Genomic DNA, 22,832 nt, shown 5'->3' with positions numbered 1-22,832 from the left:
CAATGAATATATGTGTGTGTGTGTTGTGTGTGTTTTTACTTACAAAACATGAACTTAAATTAAATCATGAACTCGATTTTTCCCCAGACCATTTTTTTGTCAAAACTTTATCGCAAAATATCTTCCATTTATAAATGATTAAAGAAGCTACAATTAAATGATTAACGTAAATACAATAACTTATAAGTGTGACTGTAGTAGTTTAGGTTAGTTTTTGGATGGCCAGTCAACACAATAATAAAATATCAAATAATCATTTAAATATTTCTATATGTTTTACAGTTTTATTAAAGTCAAACATTATTCATAAAATAAATCTAACAAATGTCTTGGGTATCCATACTTATTCAATCCATAACAAATAATAATAGTAAAATAATAATAAAATAGGAAAATTAAATCATTTGAAATCATTTTTCTTTTACCTCTTTTTAAAAAGTAAAACACACTAAGTGTATTATTATTATTATTATTATTATTATTATTATTATTATATTAATTGTGCTTATTCATAGTGTTGCCATCCTGCCGTTTCTCATAAATACAATTGTAAAAGTGAATTTTAATTTATTTCCTCCTAAAAAAAAACATGTTTTCAGAAGCGTGACGTCACTCTCCGACACTCCCTTCCCCACACAGAGGGTAAAGATGGCGCCCACTCACGTCCTGAGATGCTGTCAGCGGAGTTTAGCATGGATTCCTGTCATCTTTATCGCCCTGGTGGTCTGCTGGTCCTACTATGCCTACGTGGTGGAGCTTTGTGTCTGTGAGTAGCCGTCTGTAGCCGGGTTTAGAGCCTCCAAACGCCGGTGTTTCCACTGAGCCGCCGCACAAACACAGGAAGTAAACGGGCTGCAGCCGCACAATGCTGCTGATGGATCCTCATACTGCTAATTATCCCCTTTTTTGTGTCATATATTTAATGTGCTTTAGTAAAGATAATATCGTTTTGCGACGTTATTATTGTGTGTGGAGCGAAAAGGAGAATTCAACGCTAAATCAACGGTATTTAACCGGCTGCCAGATGTACACTTTCCCTTTAAACCACTGAGTGGTAAAAATACCTCAGATATTTGTTATTAAGCTGATAGAAAATGTTCCAACATTATTTCCAATCAGAGAAACCCAATGTATTATGTTTTTGTTCAAATCTGCATAAATAACCACAAAAAGAGTCAACAAAAGTACAAAGTTATGTAAAACAGCTGCAAAGGATCACAAAATGACCACAGAGACATACAAATTATACAATCAGTACAAAATAATGACTTACTGACACAAATCAAAGCTGTACACATCCAGATACAGCTAATTATCTGACAGCGCTTTATTTACCTACTTAAATGCCTTCAACTTTCACCATGCTGATGATATTGTGTTGCTCAAATGGCTAAATAAATGGGATTAAACCAACTGTCAGATACTCACTTTCAACACAAACCACTGCTGATTGGTATTCATATGTGTCTTAAGAGTTGTCTTTCATTAAGTAAGAGAAAACAACATTATTTCCAATCAAATAAAGGTAATAATAATGTTTGACAGTTTTAAAACAGCTGCAAAGAGACTCACAGTGGCAACATAAATAAGAAACAATCAAAAAAGGGGGCAAAATATACTTCAGAGACACAAATTAGGGCAGAAAACAGATGCAAAAGGACCTCAAGGAGACATTAAAGAGTACAAAGGGAGCCGGAAATACTAAAAAGAGACTGAAATAGGATGCAAACAGAGCAGGGTAATGGTGCTGTCCCCATCCAGACACAGTTAATTATCTGCCATCGTTGTGTTGCTTAATTTAATGCCATGTGTTTGCAATAAGATCAAATGTTCACCGCCATGTTAATATCCTTTTGTTTATTTAAGGAGTTCCCAAACCTTTTTCCTATCCGGATCAAAAGATAAGACTGGGTCTCGTTTTAAACAGGGTGTACTTTCATTAGGAAAGGTTCAGCTCCAGTTCAGCTGGTTTCAATACATTTTGCCGTCTATATTTGAAATGAATTCGCAGTAAAATAAACTTCCTGACACATTGTTATGTGTGACTTGCTTTTTATGTAAGTTTTAAGTGTATTTATGTACAAAAAATGTTTAAATGAGCATCAAAACCTCTCAGGTTTGGTGTGAGGTGAGACTAGAGTAGTGAGTCCCTTTGTTCTGTTTTTAGGGTGCTCGGAAATGATGAGCAGTGTTTATTTTGTAGATAACAAAAGCAGAGATTAGCCCTAAACGTTGATACTGAATGTATTTTTTCCTCAGAAGATGGAGTTAGTCAATTCCTGATTTTCAAATGACCATCAAGGACTTTTTCTTTCGTGCATTGTGCAGAAATCTGAGACTGAAATGTCGTTCTTGATAGAGGAAACAGTAGAAACTATTTCACACGATGGACGAGAAGTCATTGACGTGCTGGGATGATTGGAAGTTATTAAAGGATTCATGATAGAGGAGGTGTATCCTTTTTAAGCATTTTGTGACTTGAATACATCATGCAACGCTGTAGTTGTTAACCACTGGATTAGAGTTGTCTGCATTGCTTCATAAAGCCTCTCTGAATCCCACTGGCTGATGTAAAGATGCTGTCTTTGAATCTAACGCTGTGTTTCCTCTCTTGCAGTCACCATCCCCAGTATAGGAGAGCAGAGTAAGTGTCCTGTTCATTTAAAAATAGTGTTTATATAACCCAGTGTGAATGGAGCTTTACATAATGGAGCGGGTGTGTTCTGGCAGGTGAAATATGTTCTGAACACTTAGCTAAAAACAGAAAGGCCTGGCACAGGAAGCTCCTCTCTCTGAGTGCTGAGGTCCGTCTCGTCCAGCGCTGCTCATGAATTTAATATGTAGATGTACAGCGTCTCCACAAATCCCAAGTGACAGCAGCAGGCTTTACATACACGTGTTAATGGTAATGCATAGGGCTGTCCTCAAAGATCTCTGATTACATTTAAAGCTTGTTTTTGAGGTTTTTTCTAATAAAGCTGTCTTCATAGTGTATCCTGTAATCACTCACAAGAGAAAATCCTTTTTTAATAAGTGATTCATTTCATTGGACAGGTTTCTTTTTATTAAACCCACTTTATTAAAACCTGTCAGTGAAGGTTGTTTTGTTATTTTGGTAGTCTAAATGTAATATATGACGCTGGAAGTTAAAACAGGTGTGCCCCTTTTTTAAATGAAATGAAAGCTTTAATGAATATAACTACTTGTAAATAGATGTCTTCGATATGTAAATGCTGTGTCAGTACCTACTTTTGTGTGCTTAAAGAAAAGCTTGTTTTTTTTAAATTGAAGCAGATTATTTAGTTAGATAAAAGCTTGTTGTGAAACTTACACCCTGCTTTTTTTTAAAATCATGGTTGATTTTGTCTGAAATGTCTGAAACATAATGCCACTGCAGGCGTCATGTTAATACAGAAGGTGGAGCTGAATCTGTATCTGCAGCAGACATGCAAACGTCTTAAGAAGAAGAAGCTGCACCGCATTCAAATGAGTCAGAGTTTAAATGACAACGTTATAAACAGCTTTTTATTCTGTGTAACTGTCTTGTTGGTGTTTATGTTGGGCTTTGTGTTTCCCTGCAGTCGTGTACATGATCTTCTTCCACCTCTTCTTCATCATGTTCGTATGGTCGTACTGGAAGACCATCTTCACCCATCCGGCAAACCCCTCCAAAGAGGTAAAAGTAACCCTGAATATCCAAAGCAAGACCACAACAGGTCTATAGAATCCCCCGTTTAAGTGTTTGTTCATGCAAAAATGTCAGAACATTGAGTGCCAGCCCCTTTTTATGAAGATGTTCTGCTTTTCTTAGTTTTCATCATTTTAAAGTCATTCTCTTTATCCAATCTGACGATTTATAGCCAAACATGTCAGAAACTCCATCCTAAACAACGAAAATCCATTGTTTTCTGACATTTTATAGACACAATTATTAATTCAATGATCTGGATAAAGTTTTAATTATTGGAAATAACCCTCACTTTAAAATCCGCTTCTTTTTTTACTGCAGTTTTGTTTGCCCAAACCTGAGAAGGAGCGATACGAGAAGGAAGAGAGGCCGGAGAATCAGCAGGAGATCTTATGGAGAGCTGCCACCAGTCTGCCTCTGTACACCCGCACAGGAGCTGGAGGTATGTGTGTGTGTGTGTGTGTGTGTGTGTCTGTCTGTCTGTCTGTCTGTCTGTCTGTCTGTCTGTCTGTCTGTGTGTGTGTGTGTGTGTGTGTGACTGACTTTGCATTGTTTCCCATAACGACATCCTGTGTGTTGCAGCAATCCGTTACTGTGACCGCTGTCAGGTCATCAAACCTGACCGCTGCCACCACTGCTCCGCCTGCGACATGTAGGAAACTTGATTTACTAATTTCAGACAAGATGTTCGTTCTGATTGGCTCTCCCCCTCTCAATGTCCATATGTTTTCTCTCGCTGTGTGTGGCAGGTGTGTGCTGAAGATGGACCACCACTGTCCCTGGTGAGTAAGAGCTTCTAAACAAGTGCTCTTCTGGAAGTAGAGCACATGTTGCAAAGTCTCTCAAATAATTCACAATCCAGAATCAGAAGTGCAAGTAAAAACAATCTAAAGTTCATGTTGATAAGATGTCCCCTCACAGGAAGTGATGTCACACCTGACTGTGTGTGTGTGTGTGTGTGTGTGTGTGTGTGTGTGTGTGTGTGTGTGTGTGTGTGTGTGTGTGTGTCTGCAGGGTAAACAACTGTGTCGGATTCTCCAACTACAAGTTTTTCATCCTCTTCCTGGCGTACTCGCTGCTGTACTGTCTGTTCATCGCAGCCACCGTGCTGCAGTATTTCATAAAGTTCTGGACAGTGAGTGATGACGTGCACATACACTCTGGATGGGAATGTGTGTGTGAGAGAGATGCTGCAGAGGATGCTCGTTCAGCTGCATGACAAAAAGAGATGCACTGGGACCAGTCTCGCATACAGTTTTGGTTCTCAGAATGAGAGAAAACTCACTGGTCAGACTTGCAAGAAAGCGAGGATCAGCAGAATAGAAACAGCCAGGCGAGCATCCTGTGAGCTGCAGTGCATGGTGCTGACCTCTCCTGTTTCCTCTCTCCCCCCCTGACCTCCCCTCTGTTCTCCCCCGTCCTCCACACTGACTCTTTGTTCTGAGACCGCCGTCTTTCTGTCTCCCTCTCCACATCACAACCATCGCTAGAGAGTCACAAACACCTCCTCTCTTTTATCCTCTCATCTCCTCCTCCTTCATCCCTTTGATCTGGGCTCACTTTGTACAACCCACTCTCTTTTACTTACAGTTTTCTCCCCTTCCTCACCTGGAATCAGATTTGTGCTTCCTAGATCATGCAAAATGTAGAATTTTAACTCAGTGAAGCAAAAAGAAAGTCATCTCAAAAGTAAAACTACATGTCATTGGCACAAATCTGGTTCCATACTCCCCCGACCCTTGACCGAGTGCATCCTCCTCCTCCTCCTCCTCCTCCTCCTCCTCCTCCTCCTCCTCCCTGTTCTCTCCTGGTGTTTCTAACTAGTCTGTTTCTGTTTGAACTAAAGCTTTGCCGGAGGAAATCGGCAGAGAACTGCCCAAAGGTAACCTCGCTGCTGTTCTCTGTCGTGGTGTGACGTTTCCTCTGCCTCTTTTCTCTCTCTCCCTCGTGTATGTCTTTCTTTCCATACGTAACCTCGATGTGAATACTAATTCCTTTCTCCCTTTTCTCCCACCTCTCCCCCCCAGAATGAGCTGCCAGACACTCACGCCAAATTCCATGTCTTGTTTCTGTTCTTTGTGGCGGCCATGTTCTGCATCAGCATTCTGTCTCTCTTCAGCTACCACCTGTGGCTCGTAGGGAAGAACAGATCCACCATAGGTAACACACACACACACACACACACACACACACACACACACACACACACTGTTGTTTAATCTGCTCAAAACAGTTATTACACAGGTTTTTAGGAGTCTTTTTTAAATGCACTTGTCCTTGTGCCGCTCCCTCCTCTCTGCAGAGGCGTTCAGAGCCCCGGTGTTCAGAGCCGGCTCTGATAAGAATGGCTTCTCTCTGGGCTTCCGGAAGAATATCGCTCAGGTGTTTGGAGACCAGAAGAAGTACTGGCTGCTGCCTATCTTCACCAGGTAAAGGACACAAATGATGAGATAATCCTAGAAGACAGTAAATAGTTCCCTGCACTGCAGTAATGTGATGTTTCTGTGTCCCTCTGCAGTCAGGGGGACGGCCTGCTGTTCCCCACCCGGCTGGTCAGCGCTGATGTGGAGCAGCAGGCCACGGTCACCCTGCAGCAGGAGCCCAGTAAAAGGTGAGATATGAGATTCAACATGAGGCTCTGTGGATGCACGGTTAATTTCAAACACCTAAAATCATTTTGTATTTGTCTGCAGCGTTGTTGATGTCCCCGGGAGTCCTGTGAGCGAGTCTCAGAATCGCCTCCTGAGCAGCAAGCAGAAGACCAACAACATCGCAGAGCATCAGGAGAACAACTCCCACACACCAGGTGAGCTGACACAATCACCAGTCATCACTCCGTCTGTCAGGGTGGATTTCAACCTCTTTACCATGTCTGTGTCTGATTTATGGATTTCCTGTTTACCTTTAGTCTGATCCGCTCTGTCTTTTGTCCTGTCATGTGACTTGTTGCTCAAAGTGGAAACGTGACTACGTGTTTGTGGTGTCAATGTACAGAAAGTGAAACCAAACTGTGTTGAGGATCTGTAATGTCACAGCTGGATATTTAGCTGATTTAGACTCTGGATGAGGCTTAACCCTCTCACGAAATGTCAGTAGACCTTGAGTTTGACTAGAGACGATGACATTGAGAACAAAAAGGTACAAAAAACCCTTTCTATAATCTGGTGTAAGCCTAGCCGTGGAATAAACAAACACTCCTAATGAACATTAATAATGCAGAGCCGTCTGTTTAGTGGCGTTTGTTTCCCTCAATACTGAACTGAATCTAAAAATGGTTGTCCTCTTTCGTCTCTTAGACTGAACAACCATTGTAAATATGATCCAGGTTCTGTTTAACATGTGTTCTGTTTGTCTCCGCAGCTGAAAGTGAAACCATCACAATCTCCATCGAGAGCGAGTCCTAGCGTGGTGAACGACACTCCATCAGGCTGCCTATCCCTTACTGCTCTGACTTACTCCCCAGGAGAAACTCCTCAGTCATCCTAATACGATGCCTTAAGCAACGCAACAGTTTAGATTGTCAACATGGCAACGGTCTCCCAGAGCAACCCCATCCACACATACCATAGAGAAACCATGGAGATGCATAATTTTCGCCCACTGTGAAGCATCCACGGCATGCTAATCTCACACCTACCTACCGCCGGAGGACAGGATTGTTCCCTCTCACACACACACACACACACACACACACACACACACACACACACACACACACACACACACACACACACACACACACACACACACACACATTCAGCTATATTCAGTCCCCCTCCCAAACTATCAGAACAGCGAGGCCAATTCCTTCATTTTTGCTGTAGACTGAAAACAACTGGGTTTGAAATCACTTTGGGAACAAAAGTACAGAGGCTACACCAGAAGATGCAAACCACTCATTAGCATTAGGAAATGGAAGGCCAGATTTAGAATTTGCCAAAAAGTAGAGAGACGAGGAAATTGAAACAGCATCAAAAGAAGAATGCAAAAGTTTGGTGATGTCAATGGGGTCGCAGGTTTGATGCAGTTGAGGATTTGCAGCTAAATATTAAAGCTGCCATAGAATGGAGAACTGTATTTACCTTGGCAGAGTTGAATAAGGAGAATTCGATCCTTTGAGCTGACATACCGTGAACCTCAAACACCATTGTTTCCTCTTTCACGTGCAAATCATGAATATGCATATCACAGCGGTGAAACGGGTGGATTACAACAATCCGTGTGTGTGACGTCACACACGGTAGTCCAGCCCCAACATCTGCACACAACAGCTGCTGGAAACACTTAACGCTAACACTCACCACTCCATAAGCTTGCTCTCGAATCTCCGACCAACTGGCTGTTCTTCAAATTCCCCGGTTTCCTCCTCCGATAAAGGCTCAGACATGTGAGGTTGGATGCCTATAGCCTCCATGGTTCATCTCTCACAGTTTAGCAAACTTCACTTACTTCTGTGGGCTCTGAGGCAAACGTGGATTGCTGCTTGTAAACCAGCCAATCAGAGCAGAGCTCAATTCAGCTCGTTTACCAAACCATAGGGTTGTAAATGGGCCTGTGAAACCACATCTGGACATTTTTTGGATCAACCAAAGTTATATACCTTCTTTGTAGACATCAGAGAACACTTTAAAATACCAGATAGATGCTTTCTATGGAACCGTTAAGTATTATTCACTTTCCACACTATTTTTTGTCTCTGTTCATATACTTTTGCTCAACTGATCTAGATCTGGAATTAGAACTGAAATACCTATTCATCTTTTGATTTCAAACCCAGTGTAGAGCTAAAATAAAGGGATTGGCCTCGCTGTTCCGATAGTTGTGGAGGGGACTTTATATATTCCCTTGTATTATTTACTGTTTTGAGCATTTATTGGTGAGAATCCATGAAGGATGAGCTTCTTTTTTACACTTTTTCGTGCCAAAAGCTTCTTTCCGTCGGCACAAAGTTGCCGTGAAGACGAGCAGAGCGACAGCTGGAGTGTGTTGAACATTTTTCGAGTATTTTAGAAAAGGCAGTACATCCCGCGGAGATGGATCAGTGTTCCTGTGTGGCGGATATTTCTTTGCCTTTTTTATTTTTAACATTGGATTTATGGTCTGCAACGAGATGGATGTTTCCCGCCGACGCCTGGACGACCTCACAGAGGAGCCCCCTGGACTGAGGGGTTTGGAAATGAGAGCACACGGTGGCACATTTGCACTTTGTAGATTATCAAACATCAAACAACGACGTGCTGCTTCAGTTTTCTTTTAAAATCATGTCCAAAAAGCATCCCAGGTACTACGGATGTTGGACGATCACGTGACTTATTGTTTGTGTGTGTGAATGTGTGTAACAGTCTTTTATGGAGTAATGAATAATAGCAAGTAAAAGACTCAGCTTAATGTGGTTTTGAAAAAGGAATACTTCCCCCTTTAAAAGGATCATTTGTATATCAGTATCTCACTGCAAGTTACCTTACAGTCTAAAAAGAAACAGACATTTCTTGATAAATTGAGGAAAATAGGAGATGCATGAAGCAGTAAAAGTATTTTGAATATCCGTTTACAAACTCTACCAGTATAAACCAAGTCTAATTCATCCAGCTGTGTACTCAATACTTACTAAACACATGCATTTTCATTAAAGGTTAGTATTTGTAACACTATAGATGGGTAGGGTGCAAGTTTCAATAAAAATGCATGTATTTACTTCCTAATGAATCAAGATTTGTTCAGTTTCCTGAAGTATTTAATGTAATTTAGGGTGAGGTATTGATACACAAATGGTCATTTTGGTGTGGAGTATTGTTTTAGAGTCATATGTTAGAATATATCTCATGCCGATCAGTGATTCTGCAGCCTGTCTTCAGCCTTTAGACCAACACTCTTTGCCAAATAAGGGCTGACCTGCTCTGACCTCTGAACCTGAAGTGTTTACAACATCGCTCTAGCTTTATCACAGCCTCACCGGCCAATGTCATCACAACCAAATTGTATTTATGAGTAGTTGCAGTGCATTTTATACCCGGTGTGTGTGCCCCTCCGGCCTGCAGTGGGTCATGGTTGCAGTCCCATATCTGGCCAGCAGGTGGCGACACATCATCTGCATGTGGCTCAGTTCACTTTCAATTAGCTTTCTATTTAATGCGGTTAATATGCATTTATTTTCTGTCGTAACTCCTCCAGTTCTCATTTTAAATGAAAGTGAATTGACCCCCATGTGATCTGATGTGAAAAGGCATCGACTAAAGCTTCTCCTCACCTTGTATTGGGAGTGAGAAGTGTGTGTTGAGCATCTGGAGTGTGACTGAGGGTCTAAAAGCATCTGTAAAAGGAAGTCTTTATAATTTGTTTCATGCACATGTGAATATCTGCTGAAGATTGTCAGTTTAACCAAATAACAATTGTTCAGGAGGGAGTTTCATCTACGGGAATATTATTATTATTATTATGGTTTATATGCTACTTTTTAATCCCCATTAGAGGGAGCAGCAGATTCCTGATGTCTGTCCATCTGATCACGTCCCCAACTTCAGCTGGAAGCCGACTCTGGTGATGTTTACAGCTGTTTCTATCGTGTAGAGTGAGTCCTGGTGTTGTGTGGTGTGTTTCTTGGTGATCGTTGTGCTGAATGTACCGCAGATTAATTGAATAATGGAGCGTTAAAAACAGCCTTCACCACTTTATGTTTACCTTTTTTAATGCTGAAAATGGAAATCACGTTTGACCTTTTGAGCCAGAGTGTATTTATAACAACACATTGGTTATTGGAGGAGTTAGTAGGGCTGCCTAACGAGTATTTGAATTATCAATATATGCTGATTATTTTTTAGATCATTGGCTGAAATTTCTGAAAAGTGTGGGAAATGGTTGCTACAAATCCCAGGTGATGTCTTTAATGTCTTGTTTTGTTGGTTCAAAACCCAAAGATATTCACTTTAATATGATTTAATACGAAAAGCAGGAAATCTGCACATTTCATAGGTTGAAAAAGAGCATTTTCTGCCATTTTTTGCATGAAAAATAACCAGAAAATGAATTTATTATGAAGAAATTGCCAATTATGTTACTACTAATCTTTGCAATTCTGGACATTTGTTACTGTGTGTGTGTTATGCTCCTTGTGGTCGAGTATCAGTCACACTGTGAGATAAAGGTTCAAGGAAAGGTGAATCTTTTCTAAACCTCAAAGTGTAAACGCTTCTCTTCCCCCGATTCTGAACATTGATCGTCTTGCTGTTTTACAAACGGCCTCTCTTCTCTGGGCTGTTTCGCCTCGAGACTAAAGTGTGTGTGTGTGTGTGTGTGTGTGTGTGTGTGTGTGTGTGTGTGTGTGTGTGTGTGTGTGTGTGTGTGTTTTGTAATGCTTAATTGAGTGTTTTTTTGTAATATTGTTGTCTTGGAAGAAATGCTTCTGTGCAGAGATTTTTACATGTCTGTGTACATAGATAACGCCGGACTGATGCTCAAAAGCATGGCGCCTGTGTTTTGCCATTAAAACGATTGGGGGGGGGGGGGGGTTCAATTATTACTCATGTTTGAATTAGCTTTACTCTTTTCTGTATCAACTTTATAAATGAAGCCATAAAAACAGCTGTGAAAGCAGAAGAAGGTTTTTTATTTCCAGGCTGTAAACATCTGTATTCTCTTTGCAGATGCAGCCATCGCTTACTGCTTTACACTTTGGTTTTTCTTTTTGTTACAGCCTCCTATTTTACAACGTGTGTGTGTCTATATATAATGATAATGTAAGAAGAAGACTACATATATTTTTCTTGTCTGATTAATTTTTCTGTTCCTATTTTGTGAATGATGCCTCTACAAAAAATGAACGTGGAAATAACAATAAATGTTTTTTTAAACCCTCGATAACTTTTCGTGTAAAGGTATGAGAACATGCTTTTCCATAAGCTTAATTCCTAGAGATAAAATACAGTAATGTCTGTTTTACAAAGACTGAGCTGTGTTCAGTTGTGTGTGCTCAGAGAATGCAGTGCTCGGGTAAGTAAACACTATTCTGTGGCTTCTTTGATAAGCTCTGACACGCAGGGCCTTCACCTCTGCTGCTCCTCTTAAATCCTTCATCCTTCACTTTTTTTTCTCCCTGCAATTAAATCATGTGACCCGGCTGTTTGTAAATCATCATTCAGGAACATTGCAACAGATCAAACCGTCAGTGAATCACATCTGTTCCCCACACTGAGTCGAGAGATGCAGACTTTACCTTAAATGCATGATGTATTAACACATTGACACATATCTTCCAGATTTGACCCGTATGTTTAGAAGGTGCATGCCATGCACATGTGAGCCGTACGCTCTGAAGGTAATGACCTCGGTGTCGGTTTCTGAGGGGAGAGTAAACAGTGACATGTGAAAAACCAAACAGGGCTGACCTCTGCAAGGCCGGAGAGCTTCAGTTCCACTAAAGACCTTTGGATGCTTCATCTATTACAGATCAGAATGTCGGATCTTCAACAGATGATGGGATCAGGAAATTGTTTCTGGAGATGACGTTGAAGCTGCTTCCACACAAATAGCTATCATCAAGGCCGCTCAGTTAATCACGATTGATTTGTCTTAACATGAAGTACTCTCAGGTAAATACCTAGAAATACTTCAAAGAAAAAAAAGACTACAAATAGTTTAAAACTACAGAAAAGGAGGACAAAGAACCTTAGAGCAAAAGAAATACAAAAACACCAAAGCAATTGTTGAGAGACACACAAAATAGCAAATAAAAAGAACTACAAATGGACACCACAGAACTACAAAAAGACACCACAGAACTACAAATAGACACCAGAACTACAAAAAGACACCAGAACTACAAAAAGACACCAGAACTACAAATAGACAAAAGGACACCGCAGAACTACACAAAGACACCACAGAACTACAAAAGACACCACAGAACTACAAAAAGACACCACAGAACTACAACAACCTGTTATCCCCATGCTCACAGTCCCTTTTTAGCTGGAGACTGATATACCTTTATTTGAGAGTGTTTTATTTCTAACCGCGCTGCGTTGTGGCTGAACATTTGTCTGTGGAGTGTTGCACCTTTTCCATCGATTTCCTAAACTCAGGCCAGTCTGGACACATCCTCTCTGCTTTGACGCAGCTGGAGGAGACATTTGAGAAATAAAATGCGTAATATGAAATACTGAGTAAGGGTGTGAACACGTTCATGTGCCTGCGTATTGTAGTCATTCCGCAATGTGTCAGCACATGCAGCTCGAGGATAGAGTAATTGATCATAGGAAAAATAAATGCTTGCAGGCATGAGGGGGGAGTTCTAATACAATCTAAAGGATGCGGAACATATCTGATAAACTGCTCCTCGGTACAAATAGTCTTGATTCAGCCTGTGGGGCTCCATGCAGGCCTCTCAGTGTGCTGGAGGGTTGTTCAAAAGGAGCCAAAGGTTTGCAGCAAAAGCCTCACATGACGATGCCCCTGCATGTGTTGCTATGGGAACCAGGGGGCATGTGATTTGTTGTCCACGGGCTGCAGTCTCAAGGAACACACACACACACACACACACACACACACACACACACACACACACACACACACACACACACACACACACACACACACAAATACACACACACACACACACACACACACACACACACACACACACACACACACACACACACACACACACACATATTTTAACACTTTCCTCTCCTCCATCCATCCTCAGTCCTCTTATCAATGTAAATGGAGGTTTCCCAGTGAAAACATCCCCCGTTTTGGCCGTAGTATAGCTCAGTGAGTAGAGCAGGCGGCCATGTTTGATCCCCATGCGGTGGACCCAGGTTCGAATCCGGCCTGAGTCCCTTTGCCGCGCGACTTGTCTCCCTGTTTCTGAGCTGCACTGTCACTGTATTAAAGGCACTGGTTGCCCAAAAATAAAAAAAAAAATCCCCTGTTTCCTAGAAATGTGATGCGGCTCCACATGTTTCCTGTGCTGTTCTCTTCTGACCATGTGTGCTGGGTTTCTGTAACAACGTGTACAATTAAGAGCACCTGGAATCAAAAGTGCTCAAAGGCTCTGATGCAAACAGCAGCAGAGAGAGTGGATTACACTGTTTTGAAGGGGTCTTCTGTGGGGGGTTTTGGTCAGTAGTAGAGTAACAGAGTCAGAGTCAGAATACTTTATTTATCCCAGGGGAAATTTGGTCTTGTGCTCAATTTTAAAATCAATAAATATATGTATTTAAATGTCTGAAGCTAAAGAAAAAATGTGCATAAAAGGATTAAATAAAAATACAAATATGTATATAAACATGATAAGGTAAAGTCAAAATCTGTAATGAAGGAAATTACCAATAAAATAAAAATATGAATTTAAAGATAAACATAAGAATTAAAGTTAAAGGATTTTAAAATCCAGAAGTATATTCAGCAGGCCTAGAAAAATGTCCCAAGATCAAGCAAAGTCTAAACAAAAGGAAGGCAGGTTAAGACAAGATCAACCCCTAATAGTTCCCTTCCTTCCTTGTCAAAAAAAAAAAGTTTGGCATGACCTCCCACTCTGATCCCCAGGCTGCAGCAGTGGAGCGGCTCCCGGTCCTATGACAGCGGGAAGAGGCGGGTCCAGGGTGGGCAGCAAGTGTTTCTGTGCCCGGGAGGCAGATTTTGAGGCGTTTCTTCTGAAGGACCGGAGGAAGAGAGAGGAGAGGAACCACTGTGGATGTAACAGATCACTTCGGTGCATTTCTCAGAAAACCCTCCAACATGGACAACAGATCCACCATGGACCCGAGGTGCATGGAGAAACCTCCTTTCGCCATCGACATCATCCTCAGTGAGTAGACTCTGATTAAAGAGCTCCATCTTTAATCTGTATTACTTTAGTATTTACTGCAGTTTCTGTGGAGTATTGAGTGGAAACAGTGGGAGAAAAGAGATTAAAGTGGGGGTGTGGAGGGGAATCACGCTTCAAGGAATCCTAGAAGTCCCTGAACTTCACTTTGCAGGACGGTGCTTTCAGGGCCGGATAATGGTGTTAATGAGGGGGCTCGTGCCCCAACCACCCCAATGTAAACACTTGCATGTAATTAAAATCAATGTTAGTTCACACAATGTCTTTGTCTCTCAGAAACAAGGAGATGCATCTAAATGCTGCTAGTTGCTATTGTCAATGAAAACGTTTTATTTTGTATAAATAAGTTGCTTTTACTTTTTATAAGGTTTGTTTTTGGATTGCCTGTGCACACTTTTTATTTGGTACATGGTTAAAGTCTAAAATAAGCAAAGAAAACAGTGCAAAGATTAACAGAATCAAAAAATGTTAATTTAAATTCAGCAATTCTCATTTATTAATCTTTTTTAAGTGTTGTAGTTTATCTAATGCAAGACAAACAAGCATATAAAGAGATGTTTTTGATGGTCTAATGGCTGCCATGCTCTCTAAAAATTGGCAATGGCATTTAGAAAAACACCTTTTTAAACTTCCTGCATCAGAAAATGGAAATACTACAGTATAAGTACTTGTATTTTACTTACAGTATGTGAGTAAATGTATTTCCCCCTCCGCAGGGAACAACACATGAATGCAACGTGTTCAGACCGAGCTCCGTCTTCTCTTTTTGTGTTTACAACTTCAACAAATGATCAGATAATCCCTTTATCCTTCTAACCAGGGTGGCGGTGCTTTTGTGAGTTCATGTTTTACAGGCTTTCTGACTCACGTTGGATTATCTGTTACACTCACTGCTCAGAAAACCCAGAGGAGAAAATAAATAGAGCTCAGCATTTACGACTTAAATCCTAATGTAGTAAATGAATGTTCTGCCATGTAAAAGGGAGGTCAATTAATGCTTTTGGATAACATTTTAATCAAATTGCATCCTTAAAATGTTGTTTACTAGCTTCATAAATTGACATTTAGTGCATTATTTAGTTATTTTAATGTTGCCTTTTTCTTTTTTATGCTTTACTTCATGAATAAGAGTAAACATTAAGCATGTATCACTCATTTGTACAGTCGGCTTACTCATTATGTGTAATCAAAGCACCGGATATATAGACATTATCTCACATATCTCATATTATCTCATAAGAAACATTGCAGAAAGTAAAAAGCTCTAGGAATTCAGGAATATCGTCCTCCAGAAACGTATATTTGAATTTCTCCATCACTACATAGACAAGTCAGAATAGATTCTTGATTAAAAGGTTAATTTGGTTGAGTGTTTTGCAAGGATTTTAAAACTCTAAATCCAATATTGGTATCAGCCTAAAAAATGCATAACATTGTTTGGGCTTTAAATAATGTCTCACAAACATCTGGATCAGTTTTTCAGTGAAAGAAAAACCTCTCAAGTGTCTTCATTGCGTAAAGATGTTTAAAAATAGCACCACTGAAGTTTTAGTTGGTAGGTCTAGTTTAAGAAGATGGTTTAGAAGAATGAGACTGCAGAGTTCAGAAACAATTAGAACGGTTTGCGGTGGATTTAACGGCAAACAGGAGGCGGACAGACTAGCTAAAGGCAGATACATCCTAAATGTGTACTTGTGTCTGATGACTTTGGATTCCACACAATAGATGACGCTGTTCGGCAGAAAACTGACAATCACGGGCAGCATGCTGAAACCATTTACTCACATCTTCCTCCCCCACTATGTTTCATTACTCCCTGAAACTAAGGCTTCCTGCTGATTCCTTCCTTGAACGGGATTCCTGGAAAAGAACTTGTTGCTTCCCATCAGTGTGAATGAAACTATCTGTGTGCCCGGATCATTTTACGACTTCTGCAGAATCGGAGTCTTGAAAAACATCTCACTTTGTTGTTTTTCCCCCACTTTGTCAGGTCTGTTTGTTGACAGACTGACAAATAAATAACCATGTGTTGATGACACAGCGCTCAACAGGCCTGTGTTGCATATGGCATTATGCACGTGTCTCTGGTTTCACTTTATTTTGATTCAATATCCTCTTTTTAATATTGTAGACCGAACTGTGAGAAAAGAACCCTCGAAATCTGGCATTTTTAGTATTTCACTAAGTGATCAATTAAGTATTTTCTCATTAGGTTATCAATGAAATCATATTAGTATTATTATATCATTTGTATTTTTTACTTTGAATTATTCTTCTAAGTTGCTGTAGAATGCAATACCTGAATGTATCAAAAAGCATTATATTAAAGTACAAAAGTAAAAGCACTCATTTTGAGAATTTGAGAACATTTTATGATATATTAGAGGATTTTATTAATTGATGCGTTAATGCGAAATCACTTCAATATAAAGCTGGTAATAGAGGAGCTTTTTTCTAGATTTGACTATATATATAATCTTAGCTCATAATGCTCATTGATAAATGATTAGTTGATTATGTTTTCTTTTATTAATCTGAATTTAAAGTTACTCAAATAACTGTAGGGAAAGAAAACATATTCAATATATATAATATATCAAAATACACAACATCCAAGTTCCTGAGTAAATGTACTTGACTATAAATATCTTAAGTGTGATTTAGAAATGCTAACATGCTAACAAGCTAATCTAAAATGGTGAAAATGGTAAATAATATACCTATAAAATTAGATTTCCTCGGTACTGTTCTTTGTTTTCCCTCTTCTCTTCCCCTCTTGTTATTCTCTGGCAGTCATTAATTCGTCCTGCCTGTATAAACATTTCAAAACCAGGATGATTACCCATTACCCTCATAAAGATCGTATCAATCTCAATGGCCTGTGCAGAATCCCAGCTCGCAACTGCCAGCAGCTTATTCATTGTAACTTCTCTTCTTCCTCCTCAAGAGTTGGACGTGTTCGGCATCATCCTGTACTCTGTGCTCACCTTCATGGCCACCGTGTCCATGCTTGTCTTCCTAGAGGAGTGTGTGTACATCTATAAGAAAGTGCCTAACAATAAGAAGAGTGTGATCATCTGGGTGAACGGGGCGGCACCGGTGGGTAAAGACTCTGAAAACATTTACACTGTCAGAGTAAACTGGATCTTCCTCTTGGTGTCTGTCCTCTGTTTTCCAGGTGATCGGCACCATGTCGTGTCTCGGGATGTGGATCCCCAGAGCCACCATGTTCACTGACATGACCTCAGCATGGTGGGTTTCTGTTTCTCTTTGTCTCAGCTTCCAGATCTCACTGGGCTGTGTGTTGCTTTTTCTCCCACTGAGCCACACATGGGAAAGATGAACCTTGTAAGACAGGGTTTTATAGAAAACAGTGATGCTGTTGTGCAATGTCTGGGGAAGTTTTGTCTTCCCTCCGCTCTGGGCTCTCCAACATGTGCTAATTTATTCTGTTATCCCTCTCTCACTGACTCATTTAACTGCACCTGAGTCATTTAGAAGCCCTTGTTCGAAAGAATTACCCATGCTAAGCTGTTTAAGGGCTCACAAGAAGCAATATGTGTGTATGCAAATCTTATGGCCTTTAGATCATTTAAAAAATCCTCTTTTTCCAAATGCATGTTGCTCCTGTGGTACACCGACATGTCTTTCGTTTTACAACTACGCAGGAGGACAGACTCCCACGATGTAAACAGGATATGTGTTGCAAACATGGGAAAAGACCCAAACTGGGATGCAATTCAAAATGAATGTCCAAAGCTCCTTAAAGCCTGAATACTATCAGCATATCTACTGTACAGGACATGTAGCAAACCCTGATTATTTTTTGCCATATTTGCATGCATGCAGATGCAGTGACTGTTCCTGCACGTCTTCTCATTTCTTATCCCCTTCCTCTCTGTAGCTACTTTGCCGTGGTGGTGTTCAAGTTCCTGATCCTGATGGTGGAGGAGGTGGGAGGAGACGAGGCGTTCCTGAAGCGAGCAGGCAGATACAAGCTGAAGATCAGCACCGGGCCGTGCTGCTGCTGCTGCCTCTGCCTGCCTCACGTGGCCATCACACGGTACACTGGGATATACTGGCATCAATGCTCTGCTTTTATATACTGCTCTGAATCTCCAACAAGCCCCCGGGGGGGAGCTGCTGCTGAGGAGCACATGTTGGTTTAAACAGCAGCAAGTTGTGGGATAGATCCCAATGCACGCTGTGGATTTAGGAATATGCTCCTGTTGTCTTCAGGTGTTTTGGTATCAACTCCTGAGTAGTGTAAATGTTGATACAGAAACATGGGTTTTATCTTCTAGCTACTGGGCTAAGACCAGAATGGTTACCAAACCATAGCTTTCCTTAGCAAGTGTATTGTTGTCTTTCATTAAAATTTGGGGACATTTCTAGCCAGAAGTCACATGAGGAGATTGAAATCACTCTCATGTGTGTCCATTCAGGGCACTGCCAGCAACCGATTAGCTTAGCTTAGCAGTCCAGTTGCTCAGATGAAGCTACGATTACATTTCTGCTTTCAATTATTTCCACCTGCTGTGTTTCACATGAATAGTGCAAAGTTAGCATTAGCTATAGAGCCACTATAGCCACTCGTTCAGGAATAATACACATTATAATGAAATCTGAGCATTACCATGTTACTGATTGACATTGACGTGTTGTTGAAGGGGTCAGTCGTGCACTTTGATGTGGTTTGGGTCTGTTTGGAGATTGCATAAGCTCAGAGACTCAGGAGTGTGCCTCTGTTCTGGGAAGGCAGGTTGAACACACTCCGGGTCATTCAACTCTTTAAAGACGGGCCGTAACAGTGTAACAGGCCCTTCCCTGCCTGAGTAAACACCGGCTGCATTCAACGTTTGTGTATTTTAATTGAAGCATTGAGTTTTAATTTAGTTCCTGCCATACCCAGTTTTGGTTGAGTCTGCAGCAGGAACGGTCTGTGCAAATCTACTTCAAAATAGGCACAAAATGTACATTATCAACTGATTCTACTGCATGAATACGACTTATTTTGACTCTCCCACTTATTGTACGTTATTTGTAACTTACCTTAGTCATTTTTAAGTCATTAATTTATCCTATAATAGGGAAATGACCCTGGAAAATGTTGATGCTGTCCACTTATCGTACCATAACTGGACATGACTTTGAATATTTTCCATTGTATTTAATATATCGATAATTATCATGAGAGATAAGTTGGTGTACAAATGTCACCAACATTCCAGCAAACATGATGCCAGAATAAACAGTTCACTGCTTCATAAAGGGTCTTCTTGCATTCTAAATCTCTTTTATCATCAGTGCCATAAATACATCCCTAATATAAAATCAGTAATAGTTTATTACATTTATTTCTGGGACAATATATCCTCCATTATTTATTTTCACAGACCTTTACTGAGAAGTTCTGTCAGGCGACTCCAAACACATGGTCCTGTTTTCCTGTTTTGCACTACTGAACAGTGAAAAAACCCAAAGTAGTTTCCCCGAAACTCTCCTTTTGACTGTAATGCAGTTCCCGGTTTCCCATCAGCAGTGTGATGCACCCAGAGGGAGATTTAACATTGCTGTTGCCCCTTAACATATGGAGATGCTGGAGATAATAGATGTGCTCGGGGCTGCCCTGAATTGTTCCCAACATCCTGCGGTAATAATTCAGGACGTCTTCAGGGCAGTACTGGATTTCCCATTAGACTTTCAGGAGTTTTATTGTATGCGTTTGAGGATTAAAAGCATTATGTGTCATCAGCAGTGGGTCTGAAAATGTTTCCTCTGTCCGTCCTCCAGGCGCTCGCTCTTCCTGCTCAAACTGGGCTCCTTCCAGTTCGCCATCCTGAAGATTGTCATGACCATCCTCTCCATTGTGCTGTGGACCAACGGCACCTTCGACCTGTCCGATGTGAGTTTCAAACATGGAAAAACTCTAAGTGCTTTTGTGCTATTCTCATTTATTTACCAGGCGCACATACAGGATTGATTAACATGCTCTTAACCAATTCTGTATTTGCCTCATGATTCAATAATGGATTCATGGATCATCCGTTATTCATGTTCAGACAACACATGATGAGCTGGTGTGATTGGTTAATGCTTCATGAATCTTTAATGACTTAAACGGAAAAGATCATTTCAGACTCAGTTCATCCTCTTTTGAAGACTGAAATATCCTGATAAACATCAGATCTTTTGCCATGCAGTCATTCATTGATGATGGTTGCAGATTCCCCCCTGCTTTCTGTTCGTCGTGCACTCTTCGCTTCCCGCTACGCTCTATTTACCACGTACCTATCAGAGCAATAACACTCATTAATTGATGATCCATTAAGTATTTACTCATCACATAAATGAAGTCACTGTGACTCTTTAGTTACACATTACTTAAGCCTGTTTTTGTAAGTGTTTCTAGGAGAGAGAAATGATTCTGATTGGAGGGAGATAGTTAAACATGGGCTTCTCCATCCATTTTTGGCTCTTTTTAAAAGCAAAAACAAGGATAATATTATTAATTTAATACAAATATAAAGGCATAAAGACTCAAACTAACAAATGATGTCTCATTATTATTTAATTCCATGCTACAGTTGACCATCACAGGATCAGCGATATGGATCGGCCCGTTCGTCGGCATCCTGACCATCATCGCCCTGTGGCCGGTGGCCATCATTTTCATGCACCTGAGGGTCACACTGCGGACCCTTAAGATCATCCCCAAGTATGCCATGTACCAGGTGAGGCTCCGGAGACTCTAAACACACCTGAGCTGAACACACAGCCTTTCACACACACCTCACCGCTGATATATGCTTGTAAACACTTCTAATAACATGTCAGGATATAGGACGCTCACAAGGTTTTTATAGGGTTTTCCAGTGTTTCTCAGGTTTAACTGTGTGTGTGTGTGTGTGTGTGTGTGTGTGTGTGTGTGTGTGTGTGTGTGTGTGTGTGTGTGTGTGTGTGTGTGTGTGTGTGTGTGTGTGTGTGTGTGTGTGTGTGTGTGTGTAGCTGGTGCTGGTCTTGAGCCAGCTGCAAACAGCCATCATCAACATCTTGGCGTTGAACGGCACCATCGCCTGCGCTCCGCCCTTCTCCGCCCCGGCCAGAGGATACAGTGAGTCAACACGGAGAAACACAATGACAGTCAAATGTCATTAAAATATATATGAAAACAGCTGTAGTGTCATTAAGAGACTATTCAGCAATCACATGTTTTAGGGGGAGACACTACAGGTGAAGAAAGAGTCAAATAACAAAGCCTGTAGTGACGCGTCCACACGTGTGTTTACTGACGTATTTTATGTAGTAAAACAGAAACTCCACAGCTTGTGTTAATCACAGACCTTATTTCAACCATTACGTTTTGAGACATGTGTGTGTGACAATGTGCTGACTCATGTCTCTCCATAGTGATGAGTCAGCAGCTTTTGATCCTGGAGATGTTCATCATCACACTGGTGACGCGGCTGCTTTACCGGCGACAGTACGACCCGTTACCGGAGGAGCAAAGGGAGGTCAACGAAAACACCAAGATGGTTTCAGTAACCGGGTCTGCGTGAGAATAGCGTGTGTGTGTGTGTGTGTGTGTGTGTGTGTGTGTGTGTGTGTGTGTGTGTGTTTATTACCTTCATGTATTTGGTAAAGAGATTATATAAGTCAATAAAAAAACATTTATATGAATTATATGTAAATGAATCTTGTGTTCATTAAAGTGCAAGCTTTCTACAAAACTGTTTCATTGACCAGTCACACACATATCACACACCAGCAGTTATACGTTTCTCATTTCGTCATTTCAATTAGATTTTACCAAAAAAGAGACGATGCATATATGCATTATTTACATTTTCATGTCCATAGTTGTCCTGGAGAAGAAACTTTGATATTAAGTGCAACAAAAGTGCAGAAATGTTGGGTAATACTTAAGAGTCGTCTTGTTTTCTGAATGAATTTCCTTCAGAGTGGTTGTTTTATTAATAATTTATCAAATATGTGTCTGTTGAACTGTAGGTAGGTAGAGAGTCCCTTCAGCCTACCTGCTCAACACTGATTATAAGACTCTATATGTATGAATTACTAATTGAAGAATCTATTAAATTATAGGAATTTGCGAGGAATAATAGGACCCTAAAAATTAAGAAGCACCACTTATTTATATCTGCTGTCCTTTGGGGAGTGGTAAATAATGAGATATTAAATGTGTACCTTGTGCTGTAGCTTAACTGTCAGTATTATCTACAGTTTCAGCATTTTACACGGATGACTGCATGTGTCTTCAGTACCATTTGTACTTTCACACGTTGTTTCCATGTATCTCCG

General features: G+C 40.6%; 2 protein-coding genes across 2 annotated transcripts; both read left to right on the top strand.

Annotated features, from left to right (window-relative positions):
- Positions 1-628: 628 nt before the first annotated feature.
- LOC134883886 (palmitoyltransferase ZDHHC20-B-like) lies at positions 629-11,545 on the top strand. Its single transcript, XM_063912371.1, has 12 exons — positions 629-766; positions 2,618-2,644; positions 3,582-3,676; positions 4,010-4,130; positions 4,271-4,340; positions 4,438-4,470; positions 4,703-4,823; positions 5,716-5,848; positions 5,991-6,117; positions 6,207-6,299; positions 6,382-6,494; positions 7,049-11,545. Exons 1-12 carry the CDS (start codon positions 649-651, stop codon positions 7,090-7,092), a joined length of 1,095 nt encoding a protein of 364 aa, XP_063768441.1. The 5' UTR covers positions 629-648; the 3' UTR covers positions 7,093-11,545.
- A 2,675-nt stretch (positions 11,546-14,220) lies between these two features.
- Positions 14,221-22,198, top strand: slc51a (solute carrier family 51 member A). The gene is made up of 8 exons (XM_063912231.1): positions 14,221-14,495; positions 17,461-17,612; positions 17,692-17,765; positions 18,418-18,576; positions 20,307-20,418; positions 21,101-21,247; positions 21,522-21,627; positions 21,924-22,198. Exons 1-8 carry the CDS (start codon positions 14,426-14,428, stop codon positions 22,070-22,072), a joined length of 969 nt encoding a protein of 322 aa, XP_063768301.1. The 5' UTR covers positions 14,221-14,425; the 3' UTR covers positions 22,073-22,198.
- The last annotated feature ends 634 nt before the right edge of the window (positions 22,199-22,832 follow it).

This window comes from Eleginops maclovinus, chromosome 21, assembly GCF_036324505.1.
Source record: "Eleginops maclovinus isolate JMC-PN-2008 ecotype Puerto Natales chromosome 21, JC_Emac_rtc_rv5, whole genome shotgun sequence".
Taxonomy (NCBI): Eukaryota; Metazoa; Chordata; class Actinopteri; order Perciformes; family Eleginopidae; genus Eleginops; species Eleginops maclovinus.
The sequence above is the reverse complement of the archived record's forward strand: the minus strand, read 5'-3'. Positions and strand labels throughout refer to the sequence as shown.